Source organism: Crocuta crocuta, unplaced genomic scaffold (assembly GCF_008692635.1).
Source record: "Crocuta crocuta isolate KB4526 unplaced genomic scaffold, BGI_CrCroc_1.0 scaffold132, whole genome shotgun sequence".
Lineage (NCBI taxonomy): Eukaryota > Metazoa > Chordata > Mammalia > Carnivora > Hyaenidae > Crocuta > Crocuta crocuta.
In genome coordinates this window covers 4,815,146-4,835,215 of record NW_027528611.1, presented here as the reverse complement: position 1 = coordinate 4,835,215, position 20,070 = coordinate 4,815,146, and the positions used below count along the sequence as shown (strand labels likewise).

General features: G+C 56.7%; 2 protein-coding genes and 1 long non-coding RNA gene across 4 annotated transcripts; 2 read left to right on the top strand and 1 right to left on the bottom strand.

Annotated features, from left to right (window-relative positions):
• Positions 1-3,692: 3,692 nt before the first annotated feature.
• Positions 3,693-10,543, bottom strand: BAK1 (BCL2 antagonist/killer 1). 2 transcript variants are annotated; one of them, XM_077754758.1, is made up of 7 exons: positions 10,311-10,543; positions 7,973-8,073; positions 6,835-6,970; positions 6,389-6,532; positions 5,129-5,309; positions 4,928-5,008; positions 3,693-4,533 (listed from the first exon to the last, which is right to left on the bottom strand). In XM_077754758.1, exons 2-7 carry the CDS (start codon positions 8,040-8,042, stop codon positions 4,438-4,440), a joined length of 708 nt encoding a protein of 235 aa, XP_077610884.1. In that variant the 5' UTR covers positions 8,043-8,073; positions 10,311-10,543; the 3' UTR covers positions 3,693-4,437. The 2 variants fall into 2 exon arrangements, with proteins under 2 accessions (XP_077610884.1, XP_077610885.1); XM_077754759.1 differs by having other exon boundaries at positions 4,440-5,008.
• Positions 10,544-11,729: 1,186 nt separating this feature from the next.
• LOC144224017 (gametogenetin-binding protein 1-like) lies at positions 11,730-15,518 on the top strand. Its single transcript, XM_077754826.1, has 6 exons — positions 11,730-12,268; positions 12,825-12,943; positions 13,274-13,368; positions 13,575-13,719; positions 14,647-14,856; positions 15,430-15,518. Exons 1-6 carry the CDS (start codon positions 11,805-11,807, stop codon positions 15,516-15,518), a joined length of 1,122 nt encoding a protein of 373 aa, XP_077610952.1. The 5' UTR covers positions 11,730-11,804.
• Positions 15,519-16,182: 664 nt separating this feature from the next.
• On the top strand, positions 16,183-16,973 carry LOC144224040 (uncharacterized). The gene is made up of 2 exons (XR_013332888.1): positions 16,183-16,466; positions 16,705-16,973. It is a non-coding gene; the product is annotated as an uncharacterized LOC144224040 (long non-coding RNA).
• The last annotated feature ends 3,097 nt before the right edge of the window (positions 16,974-20,070 follow it).

Below are 20,070 nucleotides of genomic sequence, written 5' to 3'. Positions count from 1 at the left end.
TCCTTTTTCCTTTTTTGGCTCTACAACATTTCCCCAGAACTCAGAATAATGTGGAGAAATTCCAGGGTCTCTCCTTCTTCTGAGTGTAATAGGTAGGGGGCATATCTAGGAGGCATTTTGTGAGACGGAAGGAAAACGACTTTCTCCGGAAAGGAATCCCTCTCCTCACTCTGATCCCTCCACTGTTCACAGTGGGGTTTTGAGATGATTTAATGCTTTTAAAAAATAGAAATAGGGGTGCCTCACTGGCTCGGTTGGTGGAGCAGGTGACTCTTGATCTTGGGGTTGCGGGTTTGAGCCCCACGTTGGGCACAGAGATATCTTTAAAAAAATGGAAACAATGTGGATATGGTCTTTATATCTTTGTTTAAAGGATGTGTTAAGGATTCTAAGGCCATGTGAAGACCTGTTCCATTACACTACATATTACACTATATTACATATCACTATACAACCTGGGTGGGGTACGCATTGCCCCACAGCCTTACCAGGATAGCACTTTGCTCTGAACCTACACGCAACTCTTCTCTCACACAGCCCAGCGGCTCAGCCTCCCGGAAACCTCATTCTTTTTCACTAAACACGAGAACCCATATCTCTAAGCCCAACACAGAGTTTCCCTTGCACTCTGATTCACAACATCTCCAACTCAGAGATGCTGGACATGCCAAATTCACCCCATCTTTCCCTGGTGTGGGTCCACCTGAGAATTTTAGCAAGAAAATGTTCCCATTCTAGAGGAAGCCTCAGTGCCTGCCAGATATGAATTGGAGAAGTTGTTCTCAGTAAGGTCAGAGGTCAGGTGAGAAAGGGGGTCAGATCCAAACACGAGAAGGTTGGTGAGTGCAGCCTGCATGTGGCCAATCATCACAGAAGCCTGAATGTTGGAGTAGTTTCACTCTGTGATGTGATGGAACAGACAACTTTGAAGATCTGTCTTCCTGCTGTGTTCTTAGCCAAAGCTGGGAAAAGTGGAAGCACCAGGCACCAGGAATGATTCCAAGATTGTAAAGCAAGAGTTGAGATAGTGGAGCGGAGAGGTGTTCTGATTTGCATATTGATTTCAACAATGGATGCCCGTTCAAATGTTACTCTCCGGGTGTCACACGCACACACCTTCACATCCTCACATATGTTTGGTCGCCAAATCTCATACTCCAGATGGAGGGAGATTCTGCGGCTTTAGCCCCTTCAGCTATTAAGCGACTTCTCCCAGAAAAGTACGGTTTCTGCTCATATCATTTCATCACCCGACCTTGGTCTTGTGAGACTGCCCCTCTACTAGATCATTCATACAAATTTGCTGGGGATCCCCTACCTATCATATGCTCAATAGGCCAGATCACTGCTTTTTGTTCCCTTATTATCTGGTGGGCTGAATTTCCCCTCCCCCACATCTTTGATATGCCAGTAGTCTGGTGTTCACCTTTTTTTTTTTTTTTTTTAAATGTCTAGCAATTGGTGAAACTGCCTCAGAAGCTGGGTTTGCTGCTGTTTTTCTGGTTCCTGCTCTTTGGGTACTTCAGAAATCTTTGGTAACTCCATTCCTTCTCTCCCTCTGTCTCTCCCGTGCATGCACGCGCGCACCTGGCCCTGGGATTAGAGATCGAATTAAATCCATACTTTACAAGTGTGTTTGATCGAGGCCTTTACATCTGAGGTGGGTACAACTGGATCAGGATATGGTGGTGGTTTTATTTTAATTAACTAATGAATTAATTTTAATTTATTTCAACGCTATTCAGCTATTTAGATGGTCAGGTCATAAAAACCTATTCACTTCACTGAGCGGTTAGGGCCAAGGAAGGATTTTCTTGTTTGGATGGACACCTAGTGACCTAAAATAAACTTTTTTTCAGACGAGGTAAAATGGCAGACACACGAAAGTAAACTGTGGGGTGGGGCGGGGAGGCAGGGAGGTGCTGGGTACCAGGCGAGATGGGCTTTACACCCACACCGCGCAACTGAGCGGATGACACCGGAACACACTTCTCTCCCGGGGCTGGGCTGGACTGTCCCAAGTCAGTGGCCTCATAGACTGAGGACCCTAGACCTCTTAGATGGAAACGAAGCTACAATTTCAGAAGAACTATAATTTTGAGAATTTAACTTCCTTAATACCCGCAGAATCCAATCAGCTCCCCTGCACCCCCATAACCCCCCGCCTTATCCTATGCCTCCCAGCTTCTCACGCCTTCCTTTCAGCAACCCCGGAATGCACTTAGATTTCGGTTTTGGAAACTTCATCCTGGCGGAATAAAGGGTGGAGTGGAGGCGACCGGGGTAGACTCCAGCCAAACGTTTTGGGGCTTCTCATGCCTTTCAGAAGAGAGTTCCAACCTCTTCTTACAGCGGCAGAGCTCGCCACACGTCTAGCCACTGCCCGCCCCCCTTCTTCCAATGAAGGTTCTCGAGCGGTTCTCAAGCCCCCGTGGGGCGGTGCGCCTGGGGGCCCCGCCCACCAGAGGGCACGCTGGCGTGCTCCGTGCGGCGACGGCCATCTTGGATTCGGGCAGCCCGCCCACCTTCACGGTCTTCTGAGCCGTGCGACCGTGGCGCTGCGGCTGCGCGAGGGGGTTTGAGAGGAGGGATGTACCCCATCCCCGCCTGACCCCCTGGCGGGCTTGTGCTGGAGACCAACGGCCCCAGTTTCCACCTGGCCGGCTTCTACAGAAAATCTTGAGCCAGTGCCCTGGTGGCAAGTGCCAGCTACCGCCCATTCTACCTGGTGATTCTGGGCAGGTACCTCAGTTTCCTTTATCTGTAAAGTGGGAGTTTAAAGCCCCAGCCCACCTTCCAGTCCCCCAGGCCACCAGCTTTAATACCTAATAATTGGGCGTGGATGATAAATTTCTCAGCGTAAGGCCTGGCACGGAGAGTGTGTGTTCTGTGTAGGTGGTCTGTGAACTTTTCCTGCGGGTTGCAGGGTGCCTTGGAGCCACCACCCTTCCAGCCACCATTGCTGCAGGGGGGCGAGTCTGTACTTGGGACTCTTTGAAGAGTTCAAAGGGAGAGGGGGTTAGCAAGACCCCCTCAGGGAGTGCAAGTGAAGCCCCTCAGTCCTTTAGGACCTGCATGTGACCGTTTTGGAAAGGTGTCAGAAACACAGACCAGGGTGCCCAGTACTGGAAAGACTTTGGAACATCTGAACGCCCCCGCGGTTATTATTTTTATCACTCCTAGCTGCTTTTTCCCAGAGGGACTCCTATGTGGCACAAAATTCCTGGAATCAAAAGCCCTGTGTGCGCTAGTTGTGGGGGATACGGAGAAGAGAGGACTGGGACACTGTGTCCCAGGCAGAGCCAGGTGTGGGGGAGAAGGGCTTTTTGGGCCAGCATGGATGGTGGTCCCAGGGAGAGGCATTGAAAGCAGCTCTAAGAGTCCCCAGACATATGCAGATGCTCTACCAGCCAGAGCCCAGCGATTTGGAGTCTCCCAACTTCCTAAAGGGTGGGAAATTTACCTGACACACACATCCCTGGAAGAAGGGGCTAGGAGAGGTGGGGAGGAAGCCGAGGCCTTGTAGGGAGCTGGGGCCTGGGAGAACCACACCCAGCCCTCTACAGGATTCTGGAGGCCCAGTATGAGCTTTTATCCAGTAATAAACCAGGTAAAAGCCAGGCACACCCAGGTTCCCCCAATCCAGACCAGTGGAGAGAGGCGTAGCAGAGGATGAGACAAAAATTACCAAATGGGAATCAGAGATTGCAGTTTATTTCAGACACACTCAGAAGGTGGGGGCTGGCCAGTCTCCATCTGCACCCCCTCCCTGCATTTGGTTTAATCTACCCCCCAAACCCCTAGACTGTGCAAGAAAGACCAGGCACTCCCCACCCCCACCCACAGTGGGGGCTTAGGCAGGTGAGGAGTGAGGAGACTGGGGGGTCAGGGGTTGAGTTCAAGTATTCAGTTTCCCCACCCACACCCCCGGATTACACTGTGCCCAGGCCGTGAGGGAAGATCCCAACCCTGGGGTTCCTAGTGACGTTAACATGTCTTTTCTCAGAAACCTCAAGTTGAGTTCCTTACCCCCTTTCCCTGACAATAACAAACCAGTCCTAAATTCTATAGTCTGGGCAAGGAGGGAACTTCAGCTCTCCACTGGCCCAAGACCCCTCCTTCCTTATCTGGAGTGATGGGGGTGGGGTGGGCTTCACTTGTAGTGAATAGGTTGGGTTTGAGTGGTAATAGATGAGGGGAAGGGAGAGAACTGAGGATCTTGGGAGGTGGGCTTCGGGGGTGCTGATGAAATCCTGACAGCTCTGGTCTGCACCCACAGCTCCATCTCCACCCCACACCTAGGCCTAGAATCCCTGAGAGTCTACTGCAGAGGAGATATGGGGTGGCGGGAGTAGGGGCAGGGGGAAAGCTTAGGAAGGGCCAGGGTTGGGCTCCAGGCCCAGCAAACAAGCTCTGACCTTCTAGAACAGCTGAATCCTAGGGAACACAGGGTGGCCTACTAGCCCCCCACACCCCAGAGTTGCTGGCTTGGGCAGAGCGGTGGGAATGGGGGATGGTCCTTCCAAGGGTATTCTATAAAGATAAAACCATTAAAAATTTTGAGGGGAGAGGTGACTCTCAGCCTCTTGCTTCCCCAAGTTGTGAATCTCCCCAGTGCCTAATAGGTAGGGCTGAGGGTGTCCCAGAAAGCTGAGGAAAAGGCTATAGCTCCTCTCTGACAGGATGGGGACTAGAGAGGGGGCCCATTAGCACCATGCAATGTTGGGGCATCTCTGGCAGCCTGACTGACCAGGCAGGGGCCCTCCCAAAGCTGGAGTGCCCACTTCCTAAAGCTTCTATATTCTTGAGGGGGACCCCTAGAGGGGAGGGGGTGAGGGGAGAAAGCTTGGCTGAAGCCCAGGCAGGGGTCTTAGCTAGGACCCCAAAGGGCCCTCAGGGGGAGTCATGATTTGAAGAATCTTCGTACCACAAACTGGCCCAAGAGAACCACTGACAGAACTATCAGCACGTTCACGACGGGGCCGTTTCCCAAGTTCAGGGCTGCCACCTGCCAAGAGACAGAGACAGAGGGGCTGACGGCACATACAGGCGCTCCGGGGCTGGGGTAGGGCCGGGGGAGAGGCAGTCCCAGGAGCAGGGAGGAGGCTGCCGATGTTTGGGCACTTACCCAGCCGCCCCTCTGTGCAATCCACCGGGCAATGCAGTGACGCGTCATGATGTTGACCACCAAGGTGGTGACCCGGCCCAGGAAGCCGGTCAGGCCGCGCTGGTAGATGTGTAGGGCCAGGCGGTAGCCGAAGCCCAGGAGAGCCACCACTCGGCCCCAGTTGATGCCGCTCTCAAACAGACTGCAGGTAGAGCGTTGGTACTGTCAGTGGAGACCCCCGGAGGGCCCTGCAGCCTGCTGCTCCTCTCCCACCATGTGGTGGCAACCCACCCCGCTCCCAGCTGGAAAGCAAAATGGCTTAGCTGTGACTCAAGGTGGCAGAGGTTGCCCCAGCCTGGCCTCAGTTTGGGAAGAGCCTGCATCTCTGTGAAAGGAGGAAACTCAGAGGGCGTCTGGGCGGGCGGCTGCCGCCAGGTTGTGGCCCCAGCGCCGCCAAGTGCGGAGGGGCAGAGAGCAGGGAAGGCAGAGCGAGCAGACGGAAGCAGCACGGAGATTACCTGTGGGTGTTGCTGCTGGCCTGGCAGCCCGAGAGGCAGCAGAGAGAGAAGGACAAAGAGGAGGTTAGGACAGGACCTGGAATCAGAGCGGAGCGGGGGAGGCCTCGAAGGACAGGGACAGGATGTTTTGGCTCTGAGCGCTAATCCTCAGGCTATCGCTTACTCCGACCTTCACCCCAGCTCCGGCCACCACCTCGACGCTGACTCGTAACCCAGGTGTAACAGCAGGGGACACCTTTAAGTAGGGACGCTGGTCTGTCTTTCCTCTATTTTACAGATGTGGGGACTGAGGGCCATAGTCTCACAACGTCAGTAAGCGGCAAAGCTGAGATTTGACCCAGCCGCCTGGGCTCCTAACCACACCAGACTGCCTTTTGGACACCACACTGTAGCAAAGGGAAGCCATTTCTAGGACATTTGCCATCTGACTGGCTGTGGTATGAAATATGGTTCCAAATCGGAAGGCCGGCTGTGTCTCAGCTGGGCTGGGGGAGCTCTGGGGATATCCCCACTCGGGCATCCCTATCTGGTCATGTCCCCAGTGCCCGAGCTCACAAGAGCTGTGAGCTTATGTACCAAAGCTATGAGGAGTCTGGGGCCCAGAGAGAGAAAGACAGGGCCCAAGGCCGTGTGTGAGTCAACAGCAGACACGGGGATGGCACGCATGTCTCTTGACACCGACACAGAAGCGTGTACCTCCCATCCCACGGGCAGGGCACAGTGCGGGGCTGTGAGCCCAGCACAGAGGCCGGGCCGGGGCTACCTGGAGGCAATCTTGGTGAAAAGCTCATAGGCGTTCTCTGCTGTGGGTTGCAGGGACTGCAGCATGGCCTGGAACTCCGAATCGTAGCGCTGGTTGATGTTGTCGCCAATGATGGCGAGCTGCCGGCCCACCTGCCCCATGGTGCTGGGGGAACAGGAGGCAGGTAGGTGAGCAGAGGGCGGGCAGGGGCCTGGACTTGGGGAGAAGGACAGGCTTCTGCCCAAGATGCCCCTGGTCTTGTGGACCCTTCATGGAAGTTCCTGACATGAGGGCAGAGCCCAGAGGCATGGGACAGGCGTATGTTGTAAAGGGTCCAAGGTCCCAGATCGGTGGGGGGGAGCCCAAATGAAAAAGGCCTCCCCAGTTCCCAGGATCTGCACAGTGACACCCTGCGAGCCTCCAGCTCCCTGAAGATGTCCCTGTGGGCCCACAGGGCTGTTGCTCACCTGCTGGGTTCTAGAGGCAAGGTGACCATTTCCGGGTCAATAGGTGCCGCTGCCCCCTCAGCCTCCTGTTCCTGCCGATGACGGTAAAACACATAGCTGCGGAAGACCTCCTCGGTGTCCCGGACTACCTGCTCCTCTGAGGATCAAAGGCAGGAGTCAGGGACAAAGGGCTGGATGGGGCGGCCCCATGCGTTGGGGATGGGCCCCTCTTCCTCAAAGCCTCGGCCGTCCTCACCCGTGGACAGAAGCGTCCCTACTCCAGCCCTTAGTCAACAACTAGTGCTTATTGTATACAGGGTATTTTTTCTAGCACTTTTCACTTAAGCCTCACACGAGCCTTGTGAAGGAGATGGAACCCCGGTTTACAGACGGGGAAGCCGAGGCAGGGGGTGTTTACATAACTTGTACAAGGTCATGCAGTTAGCATGGGGAGTGGAGCCAGGACTTCGTCCCAGGCTTGTGGGCCCCTGAGTTTTAGTGCAGGCTGGGGAGCCCTTCTGGCTCAGGGAACATGGGACCTAAATTTGGAACTGTAGCTTTGGGCCCAGAAGAGTCACACAGGGACACAGTGACATACAGGAGACTTAACCCAAAGCCCAGGGAGCAAGCAGTGTGTAGTGGGCTGGGAACCGCAACCCTTTGATGGTCCCCTTGGAAAAGGGAAGAAGGGCAGCCATCTTACTTCCTCCCCAAAGTCATAACAATTGCTTTCAGCAGTCAGCAGGCCTGACCGGTGATAAGCCTAGGAACTTCCTTCTTTCTCCTGCTGTAGGAATACAATAGCCACGCCCCACTCTCCTTTCTTTTCCTCAGCCCATCCTGCCCCTCTTCCCTGAGATGGCGCTGTGCCCACCTCACACTCACTCCAGGGCCTCTCCTAGCCTCTGGCCCCCATCCCCAGGCCCAGACTCGTCCCCGCTCCCAGGGCTTAACCTGGATGGCACTCCAGCTTCTGGGACCACCTGCACACACCTGCCCTGGGTGGGGAGATGCTTTTCTCCTTCACCGGAGGTGAGTGAATGGGGGCAGGAGAGCCTGCCTGTAAGCCCTGCCTGGCCCTGTCCACTCCTGCTCTCTCCAACTTCTCAGACAGCCCTGGTGGCTGTGGGATGGGCGAGGGGGGCAGAGAGACCCTTACCGGAAGTAGCAGATGGGGCAGTCTCTCCACACCCCTGCCTGGGAGGGCCTGGGCCTTGCCCGGATGCCATTTCTCAGGTCCCAGTGGAGGACAGTGTTAGCCTGTGGGGACGGGTGAGAGACAGCAGAGATGGGGACGGGCTGGGACTGTTTGAGGAGGCGGTCCCCTGGCCACACAGGGAGGAGGGCGTCCCCCACTCCCAAAATGACCCCACCATCCTAGCTCCAGCCGGGTCTCATTGCACCACCTTGGGTCCCCGTGGAGTCGGTTGGCAGAATCAGAACCTACCATTTCACTAGCGAGAGAGAGCGAGAAAGGCAAGGCCCTCAGGATTTGTACCTAGGGACCTGGACTCTGAGGCTAGGAGCCTGGGGAGGGGTGGTTGTAGTGGCGCCTTCAAGGGTCTCACGTCATCTTTCACCTTGCTCCTGGGCAAGTGAGGCTAGTTTTAGAGGCCGGGGTTCTTTCTGCTGTTCCTGGGACCTCCTGCAGCCTCCCTGGCACACACTTACCGCGGGATTGCCACCACCTAGCCAATGACCTATGAAGCCTTGAAGGTCCCACTTCCCCTTGGCTGGTCAGAGCACGCCTGTTTTCCAACTCAGGCGTGTTAGCCACGAACACTTACTGAGCACCTCTGGTATACTCACTACCACTCTCCCAGGGGTGTCAAAAATGCACATTAGGGGCGCCTGGGTGGCTTAGTCGGTGGGGTGTCCGACTTTTGCTTAGGTCATGATCTCACGGTTCGTGGGTTCAAGCCCCGCGTCGGGCTCTGTGCTGACTGCCGGCTCAGAGCCTGGAGCCTGTTTCAATCTGTGACTCCCTCTCTCTCTGACCCTCCCCTGCTCACGCTGTCTCTCTCTCTCTCCTAGAAATAAATAAAACATTAAAAAAAAAAAAAAAAGCACATTAACCCAGCAAGGTAACCATCATCATGCACGCCCCTTTTACAGGTAGGAAAAGTGAGGCACCAAGAAGTTAGAGCCCGAGGCAACATAGCCACTCAGGGAGTCAGGCTTGTAATCTGAATTTTTGTGAGTTCATACACTCAGTAGTCACTTAAGATTTATTTTCCAGTTTGCGCACCTCAGAGGGTACCCTTTCAAGGCGAGATTACCTGTTTACATCCCACCTGGGCTCCTCCCAGTCCTGCCTTGCAGTGCGCTGAGGAAGCCTCCTCCAGAGCTCCCCCACCCCGCCCCCCACCTCCCATTCGTACCCCCACCACATACCTGCTGTCCTATCTCTGGCCCCAGCTCTCCTCCTTGCTCAGTCCTGGCCACAGCCCTGATCTACTCTGTGAACCCTCAACACAGGGAGGATTTCCTGGATGTGAGCTGTTTCACTTTCAATTTGCACCCCTTCATAGCCACCCCAAAGCTGCCTCCATCACTTTTTTGGGGAAGTACCCTTCCTCCTACCTCAGGGGAAGGCCCAGTCCTACCCTGGGCCGAGCTCAGCCACCTCCTCCTCCCAGGGCAGCCCTGACTCCCCCCCCACCCCGCCCCACCCTCCTGCCTTTCAGGCCTGGGGCCATTTTCAAAAGTGCCCCAAGGCAAGAGCTCTCCAGAAGGTGTGGGGGAAGGCTCTCCACCCCTCCACTTACTGGGGGCAGGGATGGAGGAAGGCCCGTCCTCCTTGCCTCCCCTCCCCGCCTCCGTCCCTGGGAGCCAGCTTGAAACAGACCTTTGCCATCCTTACTCCTTCCGGAAGATTCCTTTCCCTCTCCCCTTGTCCCTGAACGAAACCGGGAGCCCTCGGGACAGCAGGGCAGGAGGATGCTGACTGCAGCACCAACTCTCTCTACTGCTACCCCAGGGGCTCACTGCTGTAGGTGGAGCATCAGAAAGGCCACCAGGGCCAGAGGCCTATGCCGACCTGGGCCTACCCTTGCCCTCATCTGAGTGGCCTGACTTCCTGGTAAGGGGAGTCCACTGTCTCTATTTGCCGGGCTTAGAATGTTCCCCAGGGGGAGATGCCTGTTTGGGCTGCAGACCCAGTCTAGGGGCTCCTAGGGCAGCAGGAAGCACCAGGAAATTCTCTCCCTGACCTTGACCTTGGCTCCGATCTCCACTCCCCACCCCGCCCCAGGTTACTAAAGGACCTGGTTCTTTAGCACCCGATTTCTTTGGTAGGAAGGGCAATGGGGGGAGCTGTCTGAGGGGAAGCCAGAGGGAGCCCCAGCTGGATCAGGGCCCCAGCAGGGGTTGGCGGAGCTGCCCAGGCAAGTCTCCAGGCCTCCCCGTCCCCACCCGGCTGCCTGCAGGTTCCCTGTATCCCCCTGGGCCTGGGGCTGCCGAAAACTGGGAGGATGGGCAGGACCCTCCCACCTTACCTGTCCGGACGCTTGCCCAGGCCCGGGATGGCTCACAGGACCAAGGCCAGAGATCCTGATGAGGGGCCAGCGGCTGCTCCTGGGGGTCGGGTGCCCAGGCTTGACTTCCTGGAACAGGCGTCAGTGCAGTCTGGACTGATGTCTGGACGCAGCAGCCTCTGCTTGCCCCGGCTTGGCCCTAGGGACCCGCGAGGCTGCCCGGATCCTAGACATGCCGGCACTTCCCGGCTCCAGTTAGCTCCCTCTAGAGGACGTTGCTGTGTGGCCGCCGGATGCAGATGAAGGGCCTATAGCCTGGGGATAGGTCTGGGCTCAGCCTCGGAGAAGGCGCTCCACCCTTTACACTTGGCTCCCTGCCCCNAGGAGGCCTGGCTCCCCTTCTCCCACTTCTGATTCCCAGTCCTGGTCTTTGATCTTTACCCCCTTTCTTCAATCAACACCAATAAAAAAGCTAGGATGGCAGAGTTCCTTAGGCACCACAGTGTGCCTTCTACTAGCTTTATTAATTTATTTGGGGTGGAGGCGCACACACACACACACACACACACACACACACACACACGCAAGCAGGGGAGGGGCCGAGGGAGAAGGGAAGAGAGAATCTTAAACAGGCTCCACACTCAGGGCAGAGCCCAATGTGCAGCTGGATCTCAGTACTGTGAGGTCATACCCTGAACTGAAATCAAGAATTGGATGCTTAACCGATTGAGCCACTCAGGTGCACTTCCACTGAATCTTTTCAATAACTCTTGGAAGTAGGTGCTGTCTGTTGTACCATTTTACAGACGAACAGATTGAGGCTGAGTGGGTTTAAGGAACTGCCAAGGTCACTAAGCTGGGTTTGTAATCAAGTCTATAGGTGCGGTGGGGAATAATAATACTAAATAGAGATTCAACGTGCAATTAAGATGGGAGCACGAGGCACCCTTGGTAGTCTCTGGAGATCTGAAACCCTAAAGGTGATAAGCAAGTAAAAAGAGACAAAAACAGGGGTGTCTGGGTGTCCCTGGGCACGTGCAAGTGGATGCTGAGAGGCAAGAAAAGAGGGAGAGGGAGGACAGACACTCTCTAGCTGTGAGGAATGGTTCTCAAGGACACGTAACCCGCAACCATGGAAGGACAAGTCACAGGGAGAGAGGTGTGTGCAGGGGCCCCGAAAGCCCCTGCCCCATTCTCAGTCCAAGTACCCCCAGCTTCCTCTGCCTGCTCCCCACCCCCATGCCTACTCAGCCTCACCAGACACCTCCAGTCGGCCTTCCCATACCTTCTTCCCCTGCCTCATCGACCCCACCCCGCCCTCTCTGCCCCCAACAAATCACCTCCACCATGTCTTCCTCCTAGCCTCCCCATCACCCCCCCCCCACCTGACCTTTGCCTTCTAGAACTCCTGGAAGTTTCCAACTGGAAGTTTTAATTTGAAAACCCCTCCTGTTCTTAAGCCGTTAGTAGGGTGGCTGTGACGGCCCCTTCCTCCGAGTCAGGCTCTTTCTCAAGATGGAGCCCCCAGCTCCAACCCCTCAATCCCGAATTTTGGGCCGCTCCTCCATGTTCCGCTTTTTCCGTAGCCTGGTGGGGAGCAAGGGCAGCCCAAAGAGCTCTGATAAGGCCCTGATAGGGAGTCGGGCATGCTCCTCTCGAGAGCAAGATGCCACCCCACTGATGATGAGCCGCCAGGGAGGGGTGGGGAGGAAGGAGCCAAGGCCATCCACAACACCGTCCTACACGCTCTCTGTGGCCTTGCCACGGCAGGATCCTTTGGGGCTAGGGATGGGGGACACGGGGGCCCAGACCTCCACCCCCATAGAAGTCCTGAGAGTGGGGGCCCAGGGTGTAGATGTGAAGCCCGTCCTGCCCAGAGGAAGCCAGGAGGTGCTGGGCAGCCTGCCTGAGAAAGAGGAAAGGGAAGAAGAGGAGGAGTCAGCAGGGGAGGCCTCTGGGGATACAGGGACCTCAGACAGGTGAGGGACTGGGCTGTGGATGGCAGGCGGGAGCCTGGGATGGGGGTACTGGGGCAAGGATATGGGAGGACCCAAAATGAGGGAGGCCCAGGAATGTGGGTCTTTGGATGGGTAGAGGCATGGGGGTTGAGGGGGGAACAGATGTATCGAGGATGGGAAGGAGCGTGGTGGGGGGATGTTGGGGGAGCAGAGATGGGGTGGGTCTTCCCACAAGTCAGGGGTTGTGGGTGGAGGTGCCAAAGAAGGACAGGCTGGGGACTGGGACAAGAGAGTGCCAGGGTGAGTCAGGCCGCCATTGCTTCCCAGCTCCTTCCTGATCCCCGCTCCACCCTGCCTTCCCTCCCCACTCTCTCCCTCCTCGTTCCCACTCCCTGTGTGGAAGGAGGCCTCCCTCTGCCTCTGCTCCCCACCTTCCTCCTCACTCTACTTTCAAGGGAAGATAGGGGGCTGAGCAGAGCCTATAGGAGGGCCCTTGGGGACTCGGGGGTGTTTAGGGAGCCTTTGCCACATGTCTGGGCTCACCTGCTACCCCCATCTGACTATGCTCTGGGATCAGGGGCCACTTTGCCCAAGCTTTGGAGGCGGAGCAAGAATGCCTGCAGAGGGCCATGGGGCCACTGGAAGTCAGCCCTGAGACCTTCGCCGGGGAGGAGGAGGAGGAGTGTCTGCTTGACGGTGAGTGTGGTGGCTGCAGGGGTCAGGGCAGTGCCAGAAATAGAGCCTGTTCCTCAGATGCCCCAGGGGCGTGACAGTGGCCAGCTGCTCAGCTTTTCTGTGTCTCAGATTCCTCATCTATAAAATGATAAGTATCTCTCTCAGAGGCCAGTTGCAAAGAGTCAATGGAATGTCCTTTGCAAAGTGCCTTGTGTGGGGCACGTAGTAGGTGTTTGCTGAAGGAAATGAGGGGACCTCAGCCTCACTTCGACCTGCTTGATGTCCTTACCTGCCTGGGCCTCGGCTACCCCTTGTTCCTGTCAGCCCGTCAGTGACCCTGCCCCTCCACAGGAGACCTCAGGCTGGCCTCTTCGAAGGTGGGGGCAACTCCTTGGAACCGCCTTCTCACCTTGTACAAGCAGCTTCAGAAATCAACCACGCCCAAGGTCTGTAGAACCAGGCTGGGGCAGTGTGGGGGGCGCAGCCTGGGTGGGGCTCCTCCCTGCATGTGCCTGGGTCCCAGGGTTTGTGGCTTGGGCAGACCCCTCTCAGCCTTTCGGGTTCCCTCCTGCTTTTGGTTTTATCTGGGGGTGGGCCTCCAGGCTTGGGTCCCTGTCCTCCGCACCTGCTCAGTGGCCCGGCATGCCCTCAGTTTCCTCTCAAGGAAGGCTTGCCTGATGAGGAGAAAGGCAAGGAAGAGGAAATGGAGGAGGACAGCTCACTCAAGGTCTGTGTCCCAGGCATTGTCACCCTGCAGTCACCGCTGCATAAGACTTTTAGGTCAACAGATACAGTGGGTAAGTGGAACACCCGACCTGCCCTCGGGCCACGGGGGCTTTGGTCCCGGCTCATAAGTGTGATACCAGTTCTCGCCACCAGGTGGTACCAGAGGACCTGAGATGACCTCTGGAGATGGGGTTGGGGGACCCGTGAGGTGGCTCAGCTGGAGCCACAGGCTAGGTCTAGCTGGAGTCTTCCTTTCTCAAGGTTTGGGAGGCAGTAAGGTGGGGACTGGGACTACAGCTTGCGTTGCAGGAGCACCACCCACTCCAACCCAGAATTCTAACTTGTTCAGCGGGCACCTCCATCCCTGGTTTTCCCATCGCACGCTGCTGTGAGGGTGCCCCAGCGCTACCCAGACATGGTGAGCAGATGGGTCAACGGTGGCAGTATAACATGGTCACACGACACGATCGTTGTCGACATTCACACAGCCATTACTATGGGCCACACCCTCTTCTGAGCACATTTCATGAAATACCACTTCGCAACTCGGAGGGAGGTCCTATTATAATCTCTACTTCGTAGTGAGGAAACTGAGGCACAGAGAGATCAAGTAACTTGCCCAAGGTCACACAGTGGTAAGTGGCAGAGCTTGAACATATGCAGTTTGGGTAGTTCCAGATCCTTTCTCATGAGTCTGTGGCTGGTGGAGGGTGGGGTCAGATGTCTGCCCCTCACTCGCTCTCCCCAGGAGGGGAAGAAACTCACACTCACACAGGTGGGAGGGAGTGCTTGGCAAGTGAGTTTCCTGGCGAAGTCAAGGGGTCTGGCCGGCTCCAGGTAATGGGAAACATAGGCGCTGGGGCTGGGGCTGGGGGTGACCAGGGACTGCACAGGGCAGGGATGCGGCCTGGAGAGCCAGAGCCACCCCTTCTCCCTTCCCACCCCAGCAGGTTGCTCCACCCTTCTGCCTGTCCCACGCCCATCTCTCTGACTCTCAGGTTTCGTGGAGTCGGAGTTAAAGAAGCTTTTGGTAGTACAACGGGAGTCCCGCCTCTGGAAGATGGGCAGCCATGAGGGCCGGGAGCTGCTGACCCAGCCGGAGATCACCCTGGAGGAGGCGGNTCCCGCTCTGCGTAAAGGCGCTCAAGAGAGTGGGGCCTCCCACCTCTGTCAGCCCCTGGCCCTGGCTCTAGCCTCCCACTGTCTGGGTAGGGAAGGCAAAGTCCCTTCTTGGTGGTGGTATTTCCAAGGAGGACCTGAAGCCCCGCGCACATACACAGTTCTCCATCAGTCTCTCTGTCTCTCACTTGACCCAGAGTCCAAAAATCCATTAACATTAAAAAAAATTTTTTTTTTTAATATTTATTTATTTTTGAGAGACAGAGAGAGACAGAGTGCCAGAGAGGAAGGGACAGAGAGAGAGGGAGACACAGAATCCAAAGCAGGCTCCAGGCTCCAAGTTGTCAGCACAGAGCCAGACATGGGGCTTGAACACACAAACCATGAGGTTATGACCTGAGCCAAAGTTGGACGCTTAACTGACTGAGCCACCCATGCATCCCTAAAAGTCCATTTTTAAGTTGTAACTTTGCCGTTCACTTGCTGTGTGGCTTTGGGCAAGTCCCTTCCCCTCTCTGGGCCTCAGTTTCCTCCTCTGTACCATGAGGGGTTTTGTCTAGGTGGCTTTAAGTCTTCCTCATGCATCTGTAATTCACATAATGTTGCTCTTATGCTTTCTCTGCCATTCACACCCGCGCTCACTCCCACAAACATACCTGTAGGTTACCCGTTGTGTCACAACAAGGACCACCCACTGCCCACCTCCCGTGACACTGGCCTTCAAGGTCAGGCCCGTCCCAGACTCTCTTGAGTACACATTGATGGATTTGTTGTTAAAAGAATGTGTGTGTCCTTTTTGAGTTCATTTTCCTTCCTCCCTCCCTCCCTCCCTCCCTTCCTTCATCAACCTGTTCTTTCATGCAGTGGACATTTGCCCCTGATGGTCTGTGTAGCTTCCTTTTGTGGGAAAGTAAAGGACAGAGAGTCAGGTTCAGAGACCAAAGCTTTAGTTGCAGCCCTGCTCTGGCACCGACTTGCTCTGTGACTCTGAATGCAGGCCGTGGCTTCCTTACCTGCGAGGGGACACTGGTGGAAGGATCACTCAAGAGGGAGAGGGGCTGCCTGCCAGTCGCCAGGGGCGCTCCAGTGCTAGGGAGCTGACGTACCCCCTCGGGGGAAGGAGTGCCAGAAGCACATGCCCACCGACACTGAGGGGCAGCCTCTCATTGTCCTAAGCCACATGCCTGAGTCACAGGACCCCCCGTGTGCTCTGGGGAGCAAGGCTGTGCCCCGCACCTGAACCTACACAGCTGGTCAGCTCTGGCAGGGGCCCTTGCTTTTGCCTTTTCCCACGAAAGGGATCTCATCACCCTCCCCGCCCCCTTCTCCTCCCTCTCTCCTCCGGAACCACCCCTGAGCCAGGGGCCATAGTCCTGGGGTAGCCTGAGCCATATTGGGGGGGTGGCTAGGGAGTTTCTGGGTGGTGGCAAATCAGGGCCCAGCTCGGTCCTCACTGTGGGGACAGAGCTGCCTCCGGAATATCTTCCTCCTGTGGGTGTGTCAAGGGTCCGACCCTCATCACCATCCCCACTCTCTCCTTATCTGCCCTCAGGGACACCAGGCTGAGGGGGAAGGAAGCCGCCCCCCAGCCTTTGGGGAATGCTGGGGGCCTAGGGGAGGGGCGCTGAGGCAGCTGGAGCACCACCCTAGGCTGGAGGGAAGGGTGCAGAGCCCCCTCGGTGTGGTGTCCAGGACAGAGGTGAGGGAGGGGAGGGGTTCCCTGGGGTGCCTGACTCCTGGGGCTTCCAAGGACCACCCCCAAGTTGGAGGGAGAAGGGTCTCTCATTTAGTGGGAGGGAGGTGGCTCGTGGATGGGGGCCCAGCTGTGCAGATGTGGGGGAGGGCCTGGCGTGGCCTCAGGGTGCTTATCTCTGGGGGTAACAGGGAATGTTCTGGGGGTGCAGAGGCACCTTTTTTCACCCACTTCTGCCCCCTAGCACCTGCTCCTGGAGGAGATGGACGAGATGGGAAACTGGCCTCCAGAGTGAAGCTGGTGCTGGCCCTGAGTCTGCCCTGCTCTCAGATCCCTTCAACCCGAGTAGGGATTTAGCCTCCCTCTTCTGAGGGCACATCCAAGGAGTCCCTGGGGCCAAGGGGGTCTTGGGCTAAATGGAATCCATGTGTCTGCAGGGTGGGTCTGCCCAGCAGAGTGCTCCTACCCATCAGACTCAGGCCTGTGATATTAATAAAACCCACTTTGACTTTGGCTTCCTTGGCTGTCTTTGGATCCTGCCCCTCATCCTCAAGCCAGGAGCAAGCTCACAAGCTCAAGGCTATCCAGGGTCTCAGTCTAGTCCCCAGTGTGGTAGCCACAATTGCAGAGTCCCGGGTTCCAGCGGAAGGGCCCCAGTGGGGCATCTGGGCTGGAGGATGGGAGGTTAGGCGCACCTGCCCTGGGGGGTGGGGAAGGACTGGTGGCCCAGAATGCCAGGACAGCCCCTGCTACCACAAGACCAGACCCTGTTCCTAGGAGCATCCCTGACTTCCCTCCCTCCTAAGTTCCCAGGCCAGGCTTGCGGCCTCATGGGGAGGATCCGGGAATTCTCCAGCAGGAACTTCCTGCCCAGCCAGCACAGGGACAAAGCCAGGAAAGCAGCCCTGGGACCATGGAGACCTGCTTGGAGGGCTGGCTGAGGCACAGGTGAAAGATCCTGGGGTGATGCAGGAGGGCCCCTGCTGCAGGGGTGGGGGCAGGGCCTCAGCCTGCTGCCCCTGACCCTGGCCCCTGTGCTATGCTCACTGCCAGGTACCTCTGGGGATCCTGGTCAGAGGGAGGTCCCAACATCTAGAGAAGACCGAGCTCTAAATCCCAGAAGCAAGGATAGGCTTGAGTTGGGGATGCACGATCCTATGCCCTTACTGGCCATGGAAGGGCCCAGCCTCATACCTGGCTTTTCAGGGATCCAGTGGGAGGGCGGAAGAAGCCCAGTTTGGATACCAGGAGGTGTTAAATCCTTGACTCAGGCTCTGGGCTGGGGAAGATCCTGGTGGAATGGCTCATCTGACTGTCCCCTGAGTCAGCCAGGAAGCCACCTTGTGACCCTATGACTCACCTGTGCCCTAATTATTTCCTCTCAGAGTCTGGGCCATGGGGAAGAGTGGGGGCCCTAGACAGCAGCCTGCCGGGGGTCCCTGGTCACCTGGACCCCGATCTCCTCCAGTGCAGATGTAGCACACCTCATGGACCCCGTGGAGAGGATACCTCCTCTCCCTCCCCCATCCTAATAGGCCATGACCTTGTGCAGGCCATGCCCAGGCTTGAGGGGGAATCCCAGGGTCCAGAGCGCTGCAGGACAGAGCTCCTGCCTTCCCCTCCCCCCCCCCCACTGCCGTTGCCCTCTGGGTGGGGCCAGCCAGTGGAGTACACAGGCAGCCCCACATATGGTTGGGTGCAGCAGGTCACCTCCGCTCCTGGGGAAGGGGAAGGAGGGTCGCTTCCTCAGCCCCCACAAGGGTGTGGCTGCTCGGGACTGAGGCAGCAGAATCTCTATTTAGCATGAGAGACTCTGAGGCGATGGCTCCCCTCTCTGCTTCTCTCTTGTCCTTTCTCTGGAGGGAGGGGCATGCTACTTGGCCCCCCCCCCCCAGAGGCGGGGGCGAGTTTCCTATGAACCACAGAGAAGAAGGTCTGTGAGGCAGGGAGGTGGCCTGTGGGAGCAGGAAGGGGGTCTGTGCGCTGGCACAGGCGTGAGGGCCTGGTCCCGGCCCCTCGGAGTCCTGGGCCGGTTTCTGTGGGTGGGACTGGTTAATCACTCATGAGTGACAAAGGCAGGAGTGACATGGCCCAAGGACCCGCTGTCAGGGGAGGCCCAGTGGGGAAGTGCAGAGGGCTGGGTTCAGGCTCACAGCCCATGTGGAGAGATCCTGGAGTTTCCAAGGGGCTTCCGGGGACCACTGCATAGACGCGTCTGTGGGTCAAAGCCGAAGACCCGGTGTCATTGGAAGCTGCCTTCCGTCCGTGTGCAGGCAGCAAGGGTGGGCTGCGGTCACTGCCCTGTGGGTTGGGCCCTGCAGCGGGGTGCTTGGCTCAGACCAGAGGGCTCTGGAACTCGGCCAGGGTGCCTCTCTCTAATTCACTCAGAAGGGCCGATGGGGTTGGCAGTGGCCCTGGGCCGGCATGTGGGTTTGAGGGGAGCCATTATTTTGGACCTTGTCAGGTCTTGGCTCCTTTTTGGGTTTCTCGTCTTTCCCATCTTCTCCTGTCTCTCTCTCGTCTCCGCGTGTGTATCTCCAGTTTGTGCTCCCCCCGCCCCCACTGCACTTTCTTGCTGTGTCACTGCCTCTTGCTGCACGTCCGGTGGGATGAAGGTAAGAAAAGCAGCCCCCAGATTATTCTGAGGGTGTTTTGGGGACCCACAGGTGGCTGAAAAGAAAGGGGAATATAAGGGGTAACGGGGGGGGGCAGATGGTCCCAGGGAAAAGTGGTCAGGGTCAAAGCTGGGCCTGCCTTCCTGGGGAGCCGGTGGAGTCTGTCTCCCTGCGGGCTCCCGGGCAGGTCCTTTGAGGGGAATGCTGCCTGGGGCACTGGTTGCCAGTGAGTCTTGCGCATCCTGGAGCAACAGAAGGGTAGAACGCCCGTATTCTTTTCCAGGTGGGAAATGAAATGGAGAACAGAGAGGCAGAGAGGAGAGACTCACTGGGTTGGAGCCCCAGCTCCAACGCTGGCAAGCTCCCGTGGCAGGTCCCATGCCCCTCTGAATCTCAGTTTCCACATCTGCGAAGTGGGCAAATCACGGGGCTTCTCTTGTGGGCCGAATGAAGTGCTATTTGGCACAGAACAAGTATTTATTAAGCTTCTACTCCATCCCATTCCTATTCCAAGGCACTGGGGAATAGAGCAGAACAAGATGTACAAAACCCCTTTTTCTGGAGCATTTATTCTGTTGCTAGTAGAGACAATAAGCAGATAACACGTAGGGGAGTGACAAGTGCTATGAAGAAAGATGAAGCTGGGAGCTGGGTAATGGGATGCTGCTTTAGACAAGAGTGTTGAGGTGGGAAAGGCAGCTCCCAGGGGATCGTGTGTAAGCAGGGACTGGGAGGAAGTGAGAAAGGGAGCCATGGGGGTGTTGGGGAAAGGGCATTACAGCAGAGGGAACGGCAGTGCAAGTGCCCTGAGGCAGGAGCAGGCACCTGTGTGTTTGAGGAACTGGAGGAAGACCCTTGTGGCTCCCCGGGGAGAGAGTGGGAGGGAGAGTAATACGTGAGGTCAGGAGTTAAGGCAGAGTACAAGTATTTTGCGCATCTGGGTCTTTTTTTTTTTTTTTTTCCAAGGCTTATTTAGTCCGCGGAAGGAGTGACAT

What these genes read in the sequence shown, in the direction of transcription:
- BAK1 (XM_077754758.1), bottom strand. Translation starts at nt 8,042, where the DNA reads ATGGCATCCGGGCAAGGCCCAGGCCCTCCCAGGCAGGGGTGTGGAGAG. An exon ending in TTGCCTCTAGAACCCAGCAG is followed by an intron (nt 6,533 to 6,834) that starts GTGAGCAACAGC and finishes CTGTTCCCCCAG; the next exon opens with CACCATGGGGCAGGTGGGCC. An exon ending in TTGCACAGAGGGGCGGCTGG is followed by an intron (nt 5,009 to 5,128) that starts GTAAGTGCCCAA and finishes GTCTCTTGGCAG; the next exon opens with GTGGCAGCCCTGAACTTGGG.